The 11,092-nt window shown below is 44.0% G+C and overlaps 1 protein-coding gene across 2 annotated transcripts in view; it reads left to right on the top strand.

The window, feature by feature from the left end:
* dhx35 (DEAH-box helicase 35) overlaps positions 1 to 11,092 on the top strand; it is an 82,956-nt gene continuing 71,864 nt past the window's right edge. For both annotated transcript variants that reach the window (XM_069884221.1, XM_069884220.1), the window contains exon 1: positions 1 to 46. In XM_069884221.1, the coding sequence (XP_069740322.1) occupies positions 7 to 46 (40 nt within the window). In that variant the 5' untranslated portion in view covers positions 1 to 6. The remainder of the gene's footprint in view (positions 47 to 11,092) is intronic.

The raw sequence follows: 11,092 nt of genomic DNA, 5'->3' as shown, positions 1-11,092 counted from the left end.
ATCAAGATGGCGGCGCCCATGTCAGCTCCGAAGTTTTGGAAACCAGGTAAAAAAAAAGATAAGCAGCCTGAGGGGGAATAAAATAAGATTGGGGACTGGAGCCGCGGGGGAAAAACGTTCCTAAGTAACCGGCTTCCTCCCCGTCACCCCTGAGGGAAAAGTAGCACGTCTGTCAATGCAAGATTTAACAAGGGCAGCTGAGAGGGCGGGCGCAAGGAATCTGGCTTCAAACCGCACGGGGAGGTGGCTGCAGTCACATCGCCTCGATATTCAATGATCTATTCTCTTTAAACCCTTCTGACTTGCTGTGAAACGCGTGTGGGCGGCTTGGGTGTCAAGGCTCAGCGTCTGGACCCTCCTGCCTGCAGTCAATGCCATCCCTCAAAAAGTCTGCATTTGCACTTGAGGGCAGAGCAACTCGCTTCAGAGCAGAAACGTCCCCTCGTCCACTTGGCATGACCCTGGCAACCTGTCTGTGCACTTGGAGGGCCCAATAAGACCAGTCAGTCACCTTCGGGCAAAGGTTGGAAATGCTCAGTGGGTAAGGCAGAGCCAGCTCGCTGCCCTTTTATCAGTACTGTGATGTTTCTTTTATTACAATAAAGAAATTTGGGTTGATTTTACAACCACTGAGCAACCAGCAGTTTAAATCAAACCAGAACTCACACATGCAAACCTCATGGGAAGGCATCCATCTTGAATGTACTAATGATGCAACACCATTCAACGTTTCCCAGATGCAACATCCTCCATCTCCGACTCCTTCTGCTGGTAGCACGCTATCACTGCATCCCCTTTCCTTGAGACGTTTCCTTGACACATTAATACGGTATTCTTTCAATTTAAAGTTCAACACAAACATAACGTGAACATCAGCAGCACAAACTTTTAAGTGTGCAGTTCTTTTTTTTCCTTTTATAGATTCCATCTGTCAGTTCCTTTGACAACTCGTGTGGATCTTCTTAACACAGGTGCTTGTGTTGGCTCTGCAGGTCCACTATTGTCTAGCATGGGTGGTGTTTCCTCTGTTTCTGTGCAGGCAGAATCCTCTGCATGTATCTGTTCCTGCAGTATCCCTGGTGGTTTCAGCAGGCTCCTTAGATTATTCATCCTCAGTATTTGACCTTCCTCTGTTCTGACAGTGTAGGATTTTGGATTTGCTTCTCCCAGAACAGTAGCCTTTTTGTCCAAGTGTTGGAATCTATAAGTCTCAGTGTCATGTTGTGCCAGTGGCCCTAGTTTGCCTTTTGTCTCCCTTGTAGATGCTTTTGTTTCCGTTTGACATCTCAGTTCTTGTTTGGATCTGCAGAGTAGGAAAGTGTGGTGCATAGTCTATGTTCCATCAGAAGCTCAGCAGGTGACATTCCCCTTTCAAGTGGCGTAGCTCTGTAACTCAATAGAGCTATATACAGATCTGAGCCAATGTCTAGAGCTTTGTTGAGCAATTGTTTGACTATATGAACTCCTTTCTCTGCTTTGTCATTTGAATGTGGATGCATGCAGAGGAAGTGAAATCACATGTTGAAATCATACTCTTCTGCAAAGTTCTGGAATTCTCTACAGCTGTAGCATAGTCCATTGTCACTTTGAGGAATTCTGTGTCTTGCAAAAATTGATTTCATATATTGGATCACACAAGCAGCAGACATGCGAGGAAGCAATGCAATATCCGGATAGTTCGATAGATAATCAATAACCAGCAAGTAATTCTTTCCATCCATGTGGAAAAGATTAGTCCCAATTTTCTGCAGTGGTTCTGCTGGTACATCAGTTATTACTATTGGTTCCTTTGTCTACTTTGCGTGATGTTTCAAACAAGTCTCACAGCTTGAAACCATCTTGTCAATATCAACATTTATCCCAGGCCAATAAATAGTAGTTCTGGCCTTCCTCTTGCATTTTTCAAGTCCAAGATGCCCCTTGTGCACCTTTTTCAGCATCTCTTGTCTCAGTGATTGAGGAATGATAATTCTGCTCTGTCTGAGTAGAAGCTCATTAACATCGCTCAGCCCTGATATTGTAGTATGGCTGACATTCACCTCTTGGCATTCTTCATTCATATTCTTGATGACCTTTTGTAGAACTGTGTCCTTTTCTGTTTCCGTTGCAATCTGCTTGGATTTCATGTCAAATAAGGAAGAGATTCAGTGATCAGGTTCACATGGAGATTTACACCTGTCTCTGTGGAACTCTCAATGCTTCACTCTGCATCATTGCTCTGGATAATACATCAGCTAACAAGCTTCCCTGTGTATACACCAATTCAAAGTCATAACATTGTAGCTTCATCAATCTTTGGATTCTCGGCGATATTTCATTGAGATTTTTCTTGATTATTGCTATTAATGGCTTGTGGTCTGCCTCTGCCATGAATGTTGGTAGATCATATACATAAATGTGGAATTTCTCGCATTCATAGACCAGACCTAGACACTCTTTCTCAATCTGTGGATATCGACATTCAGGTGTTGTCATCGTCCTTGATGTGTCTGCTACTAGCCTCCAATCTTCTCTGCAGCCTGAAGTAGTACAGCATATATTCCATCTTTTGAAGCAACCATAGATATTTTTGTCTGTCTGGATGCTTCAAAGAACGTTAAAAGTACTGATTCTGTAGTTAGAATGGTCTTCAGTCGTCCCCATTCTTCCTCTTGGTTGTCTGTCCACTTGTATTCACATTTGTCCTGTAAATACTTTCTTAGATACATTTTTTTGTTTTGGAAGACTGGTTTGATTTGAATTTCCCAATTAAATTGATAATTCCCAGCATTCTCAATTTGTCATTGGGTTTGGGCATCTCGAAAATTGCTTTCACCTTGCTCTTGTCTGGCCCCTGACTCTGACAGTTTATCTCCAGAAAAGTGATTTCCTTCACACCAAACTGACATTTTGCTCTGTGTAACTTTAATCCATACTCTGGATTTGTGGTGTAGCACTTTGATGAGCCTTTTATTGTGTTGTTTTTGTGTGGATCTTATAGGATCATGTCCTCCATGTACACATGTACCCCATTTATGCCTTTTATGATGTGCTCCATTGTCCTGTGGAACATTTCTGGAGCTGAGGAAATTGCAAATGGTGTATTAAATGTACAGCATTTTGTGCTATCATTATGCAGTTTTATTTGCCCTTGGATGCATCCAATGTAGTGAAAAAACTTTACACCGGCCACCTCGCTTGTAATTTCGTCCCTGGATGGAATCTGATAATGTTCCCTCTTTATATTGGCATTCAAGTCTTTTGGATCCATGTACACACATAGGTCACCGTTCTTTTTGACGCACACCATTGAATTCACCCATTCTGTGAGCTCCTCCACTTTCTTTACGACCTCTATTACCATCATTCGGCCGAGTTCCTGCTTGAGTTTTTCTTTTAGTGGCGCTGGAACCTGCCTCGGGGAATGCACTACTGGCTGTGTGTCCTGTTTTAACCGTATCTTGCAGGTGAATGGTTGAACTCCAAACCCCTTGAAGATGTCGGTAAATTGATCCAGTATTTCCTCTATGCTGTTCTGTCCTTGGTCAATGTTAATGTGATACACCTTCTTGACTAGGTTTAAGATTTCACATGCTTTCTCACCAAGCAGTGATTCATGTCTATCTGGGATGTATGTGAACCTGAGGTGGTGCTCTTTGTTTTTAACTTTCATCTTGAGCTTAAATGTATTTTCGTGTCAATGCTCTGTCCATTGTAGGCTTTGAGCAGTACAGGATTTGCACCGATATACAGGTAGTCATTGACTTCTGATCTATGTGAGTTACATCCACCTGCACATACGATCAAACATTTTTAAAATTTTTTAATTAAACCTACTGTACATGTACATATTTTGTATTAAAAGTACTGTATACATAGGTCCTCATTCCCTGACTTGCAACCAACCCGAGTTACAACCAATCCTTCAGTCCCCATTATGGCTGTAAGTCAGGGACAACTGTATGGCTTTATCTTTATTGCCCTAATGTCACACTCACAGATCAAATTGACCTTTGCCCCTGTATCTAACTTGAGGAGAATATTTGTTCCATTTGCATGCAATGGCACAGTCCAGTTATCCTGCTCAACACCGTTCACTTCCTGCACCACCATGCCTATGAAAAGTGTATCACTGAGAGCAGTTTCTTCTATAGTGTGTATACTTTTAGTTTTTTTTTGGCTTTCCTTTGGCAAAGTGATTCTGCCCTTTGCACTTGTTACAGACATTTCGATAAGCTGGGCATTGCTTTGACGCTTGCTTGGTGCCGCATTGTTTTCATTTGACTGTCTCTCCATTCTTCTGTTGGCTTCTGTATCTCTTTTTCTTTGTTTGTGTGCATATCTAGATACTGTGGCTACGACTGTGCCTTCATTTTCATTGGCTTCTACACTATCACTGAACTTTTTCGCATGCTGCAGAGCAAATTCACTGGCGTGGCATATCTTTACAGTTCCCGCCAAGGTAACCTCTGTCTCTCGCAGCAACCTCTCTCTCACTTTGCTTAAATAGTCTCCACTCGTGGTTGATAGTTCCAGTCCAATTTACAGCATGAGGAGTTTTTAAACCTGCATATTTTCTCTGCTGATATCAACTGTTACTCACTATGCACACTTTGGGTTTTTTCTTTCATTTCTGTGCACAGCAGAACTTGGCTGTTTCTTCACTCCTAGTACCATGTGATATTTCTTTTATTATAATAAAGAAACTTGTTCTTTTTTTTTAAAAAACAACTAGATTTATTAACTAAGCAACCAGCACTAAAAACAGAACACACTCATGCAGACCTCATGGGAAGGGATCCATCTTGAGTCTACTAAAGAGGTAACATTCCCATTAAGCTACCTATTCTGTCTCTGACTCCTGATGGTAGTTCCCTATCACTACAAATACTGGGTCATGATAGTTTACATGAGGGGAAATGGCTGGGATGGGGTGGGCAGCCAAGGAGAATGTAAATAACTTTCTGTGAGGAGATGTGGCAGGTAAGACTCGGGTAGTTGCTGTTGTGGTACAGATTGAGATTCCCATGGACAGTGAGAATGTCGAATGACTAAAGTAACTACTCTCACAACCTCGACCAGTGGTTTTCAAACTTTTCCTTCCCACTCACGTACCACCTTAAGCAATCCCTTACTAATCACAGAGCACCGATGGCATAAGGATTACTTCAAGTGTTATGCGAGTGGAAATTTAAAAAAAATTGAAAACCACTGTTCTAGACTCTCATAATCATTTTTATTTATTTGTATATATGCATACTTGTCCTGCACATGTATTGTTTGTATGGTTGTGTGTCTGCGGGTTTTGTGGAGGACTGGAGAACGATGTTTCATCGGGTTATAGTTGTGCATTGAGATGATAATAAACCTGACTGAAGTTGAGGAGAAACCGAGCAGGAATGCTTCTTGATGAAGCTGCGAGGGAACACAGATGTTTCTTTTGATGAGAGATTCAGGTCTAAAATGCTGACCGTTGTTTATTTCCCACTGATGCTGCTTGACCAGTTTAGTTATTCCAGCAGATTATTATTTGCACCATATTCCAGCAACTACAGTCTCTCATGTATCCTTAGGGGAGCTTCTTGATCCTCTTCTGTTGGTATGTTGTGTTTGTTTTAAAGCCCAATGCACAGGGAGGGATGAAAAATGGCACTTCCGACAGTGCAGTTCTCCTTTAAAATTGCAGCATAAATGTTTTATTCCATTCCCTGCATGGGAATCCCCAAACCTTTTAATGAGAAATAGAATGTTTCCGCTTAGCCATAATGACACATGGATTATGCCAGAAATAACTTGGTACTTTGTAAGATTCAGCAGATGAATGTTCCAACTCTTTGTCTGTGAAGTTATTTTCTGACCTAGTATATATCAAAGCATGGTGTCGGCAAGTGCAACGACAATGGGTGCCTCCTGTTGGAGCTCTGCGCAGAACAGCGGCTTGTCATTACAAACACCCTTTTTCAGCAGAGGGACAGCCTTAAGACCACCTGGATGCATCCCCGATCCAAACACTGGCACCTCCTGGACTACGTCCTGGTGCGAGAAAGAGACAAACGAGATGTGCTCCACACCAGGGTCATGCCTAGCGCGGAATGCCACACTGACCACCGGCTGGTTCGCTGCAAGCTCAACGTTCACTTCAAGCCAAAGCCCAGGAACAGTAAAGCCCCCAGAAAGAGGTTCAATGTTGGAAACCTGCAGTCAGACGAAGTGAGAGGAAACTTCCAGGCAAACCTCAGAGCAAAGCTTGACGATGCAATCCGCCTCACGGACTCGTCCCCTTAAACCCTCTGGGATCAGCTGAAGACTACCATAATGCAATCCACTGAAGAGGTACTGGGCTTCTCCTCCAGGAAAAACAAGGACTGGTTCGACGATAACAGCCAGGAAATCCAGGAGCTGCTGGCAAAGAAGCGAGCTGCCCACCAGGCTCACCTTACAAAGCTGTCCTGTCCAGAGAAGAAACAAGCCTTCTGTCGCGCATGCAGCCATCTTCAGCGCAAACTCCGGGAGATCCAAAATGAGTGATGGACTAGCCTCGCCAAGCGAACCCAGCTCAGCGCGGACATTGGCGACTTCAGGGGTTTCTACGAGGCTCTAAAGGCTGTGTACGGCCCCTCACCCTAAATCCAAAGCCCGCTGCGCAGCTCAGACAGCAAAGTCCTCCTCAGTGACAAGATCTCCATCCTCAACCGATGGTCAAAACACTTCCAATCTCTTTTCAGTGCCAACTGCTCAGTCCAAGATTCCGCCCTGCTCCAGCTCCCTCAACAGCCCCTAAGGCTAGAGCTGGATGAGGTCCTCACCCAGGATGAGACATATAAGGCAATTGAACAACTGAAAAGTGGCAAGCAGCAGGTATGGATGGAATCCCCCCAGAGGCCTGGAAGGCTGGCGGCAAAACTCTGCATGTCAAACTGCATGAGTTTTTCAAGCTTTGTTGGGACCAAAGAAAACTGCCTCAGGACCTTCGTGATGCCATCATCATCACCCTGTACAAAAACAAAGGCGAGAAATCAGACTGCTCAAACTACAGGGGAATCACGCTGCTCTCCATTGCAGGCAAAATCTTCGCTAGGATTCTCCTAAATAGAATAATACCTAGTGTCGCCGAGAATATTCTCCCAGAATCACAGTGCGGCTTTCGCGCAAACAGAGGAACCACTGACATGGTCTTTGCCCTCAGACAGCTCCAAGAAAAGTGCAGAGAACAAAACAAAGGACTCTACATCACCTTTGTTGACCTCACCAAAGCCTTCGACACCGTGAGCAGGAAAGGGCTTTGGCAAATACTAGAGCGCATCGGATGCCCCCCAAAGTTCCTCAACATGGTTATCCAACTGCACGAAAACCAACAAGGTCGGGTCAGATACAGCAATGAGCTCTCTGAACCCTTCTCCATTAACAATGGCGTGAAGCAAGGCTGTGTTCTCGCACCAACCCTCTTTTCAATCTTCTTCAGCATGATGCTGAACCAAGCCATGAAAGACCTAAACAATGAAGACGCTGTTTACATCCGGTACCGCACAGATGGCAGTCTCTTCAATCTGAGGCGCCTGCAAGCTCATACCAAGACACAAGAGAAACTTGTCCGTGAACTACTCTTTGCAGACGATGCCGCTTTAGTTGCCCATTCAGAGCCAGCTCTTCAGCGCTTGACGTCCTGTTTTGCGGAAACTGCCAAAATGTTTGGCCTAGAAGTCAGCCTGAAGAAAACTGAGGTCCTCCATCAGCCAGCTCCCCACCATGACTACCAGCCCCCCCCACATCTCCATCGGGCACACAAAACTCAAAACAGTGAACCAGTTTACCTATCTCGGCTGCACCATTTCATCAGATGCAAGGATCGACAACGAGATAGACAACAGACTCGCCAAGGCAAATAGCGCCTTTGGAAGACTACACAAAAGAGTCTGGAAAAACAACCACCTGAAAAACCTCACAAAGATAAGCGTATACAGAGCTGTTGTCATACCCACACTCCTGTTCGGCTCCGAATCATGGGTCCTCTACCGGCATCACCTACGGTTCCTAGAACGCTTCCACCAACGTTGTCTCCGCTCCATCCTCAACATTCATTGGAGCGCCTTCATCCCTAACGTCGAAGTACTCGAGATGGCAGAGGCCGACAGCATCGAGTCCACACTGCTGAAGATCCAGCTGCGCTGGGTAGGTCATGTCTCCAGAATGGAGGACCATCGCCTTCCCAAGATCGTGTTATATGGCGAGCTCTCCACTGGCCACCGTGACAGAGGTGCACCAAAGAAGAGGTACAAGGACTGCCTAAAGAAATCTCTTGGTGCCTGCCCCATTGACCACCGCCAGTGGGCTGATATCGCCTCAAACCGTGCATCTTGGCGCCTGACAGTTCGGCGGGCAGCAACCTCCTTTGAAGAAGACCGCAGAGCCCACCTCACTGACAAAAGGCAAAGGAGGAAAAACCCAACACCCAACCCCAACCCACCAATTTTCCCCTGCAACCGCTGCAACCATGTCTGCCTGTCCCGCATCGGACTTGTCAGCCACAAACGAGCCTGCAGCTGACGTGGACATTTGCCCCCTCCATAAATCTTTGTCCGCGAAGCAAAGCCAAAGATATATCAAAGCTGCCCTATAAGTGGTGTTATATCAGCTTTGGCTGGGATGATAAAGAGGCTATTGTTCCACATGCGACCTGTGCAATTCAGAATCAGAAGTTACTGTCGTGAATCTGCCGTGAAATTCGTTGTTTGTGGCAGCGTCCCAGTGCAAACATTTCTATAAACCACATTTCAAAATAAATAAAAATATTGCAAGAAAATGGGAAGGATGAAATGAGATGGTGCCTGTGGTTCATTGTTCATTCAGAAATATATGGGGAAGAAGCTGTCCTTTTGTGTCGGAGTACTCGTCTTCAGGCTCCTGTACAGAGTGAAGAGGGCGTGGCCTGGGTGGTGAGGGTCCTTGATAGAGGCCGCTTTCTTAAGAAACAGCCTCTTGTCGATGTCCTCGATGGAGTGAAGACTGGTGCTTATGATGTTGCAGGCTGGGTTAACTACCCTCTGGAGTTTTTTTCTTGTCCTGAGCAGTGGCAGCTCCATACCAGACAGTGATGCAACCAGCCAGAATGCTCTCCATGCTGCACCTGTAGAAATGTTTGAGTCTTTGTTGACATACCGAATCTCTTCAAACTCCTCACAAAGTATATCTCCCTCCTGTATGCTTCCCCATTGCCCTCTGTGATTCTGCTGACAACCATGACATCTTCGGCAAATTTATAGATAGCATTTTAATTGTGACGAGTCACACAGACATGGGTGTAGGGTGAGTCGAACAGTGCATTAAGCACATCTCCTTGAGGTGCACCTATGTTTATCTTCATTGAGGAGGAGACATTATTTCCAATTTGTACTGATTGTGGTCTTCCGATGAGGAAGTCAAGGATCCAGTTGCAGAGGGGTGTACAGAGTCCCAGGGTTTGGAGCTTGTGGACCAACACTGAGGGAATAAGGGTGTTGAAGGCTGAGCTGCAGTCAATGAAGAGCAGCCGAATTCTCTGTCTCAAGAGAATGGGTAGGTTTCTGGACTATAGTGAAGAAGGAGACTTCTTCAACATACAATGGAATGAAGGTCTAAATTGGATCAATCTTGAGTTCCTATGTGGCTTACTCCAACTCCTAGTTCTTAAGTGCTTATGAGGCATGAATGCGCACCATCGATTTTTTTTTTTGAGCAGATGATCCTGCTAACAAAAATAATGCTCTGCGTGTTTAGCACTGAGAACTTACTTTCTGTGGCTGAAAGTAGCCCCAGCAACAATGTTTTTTTCGAATCATTCCTGGGGTGTAGGTTAATTGGGTGTAAATTGAGCAGCACGGTCTCATTGGTTGAAATGACACCTGTTACTGTGCTCTATGGGATCCACTGTAGATTTGCTGCTCGTCTCTTCTCCCATGTGGCATTCAATAGAAAAATGCTTTCGATCTATTTTCCACTAGTAATTGATTACTCTACAGTGAGGCTGATTCGTTTGTGAAATTTCATGATGGGATAACATTTTTCTTTCTGTGACTGTGTATCTTAATTTTTGAAGTCAATAAGAAGCAATCCGAATGAAATTGCTGTAAAGATTATGGCCAGCAATTTTATTAAATAAGAACAGATGTGTGCTTTTTATGATCTCAGGAAGTCCTTTCAAGTTTTGTAATTGGGGAATTGCTTTTGAGATATTGTAATGAAGAAAATAAGGCATTCTCTCTGCACCACAGCTAGTTACTTTTATGAATATATTAATGATTTTCCAAGCAAACTCAAACAGTTATCAACATTGTCAATGTTAATAGTAACAATATCAATATCAATTCCAATTTGAATTGTCAACTTTATACAAAATTTCCTGTAAAGTTCAAGCTTTTTCCCTCCCCCACCCCCACTATACCCTCCACATTTAACACTTAATGCACAACCAATCACAAAATGATATTGTGACCACAGCTAGTACCTTAATCACCAGATTATCTATTTTAGGAACTTGTTTAAGAGATAGATATTTAGCAGAACATCAAGAAGTATTTCCAGCTCTTCAAATCTTTTAAAGCTAGGTAGGTCGGACAGTGTCTTGACATATGTGTCATCGAGGATCTACACCATCCGGCACATACTCTGTTCTCGCTGCTACCATCAGGAAAGAGGTATAGGTGCCTCAAGACTCACACCACTAGGTTCAAAATAGCTGCTACCCCTCCATCATCAGACTTCTCAATCAGGGACTCATTTAAGGACTCTTACTTTTGCACTTTATTGATTTTTTATTCCCCTCTCTGCATTGCAGTCAGTTTGTTCACATTTGTTTGTTTACATGTGTACAGCAGTGGTTCACAACCTTTTCCCCCCACTCACATACCACTTTAAGTAATCCCTATGCCATGGGTGCTCTGTGATTAGTAAGGGATTGCTTAAGGTGGTATGTGAGTGGGAAAGGAAAGTTGAAAATCACTGCTCTAGACCCAATTGTTACTGAAATATTTTGCTTGAAAAAAATTGTCATTGGCCCATTTCCTTTGGAGTTATGAAACGGTGCATATAATGAGTCAATTAGGTACAATTATAAAAGTGGTTCTCAACCTTTTTCTTT

Source organism: Narcine bancroftii, chromosome 6 (genome assembly GCF_036971445.1).
Source record: "Narcine bancroftii isolate sNarBan1 chromosome 6, sNarBan1.hap1, whole genome shotgun sequence".
NCBI lineage: Eukaryota > Metazoa > Chordata > Chondrichthyes > Torpediniformes > Narcinidae > Narcine > Narcine bancroftii.
The sequence above is the reverse complement of the archived record's forward strand: the minus strand, read 5'-3'. Positions and strand labels throughout refer to the sequence as shown.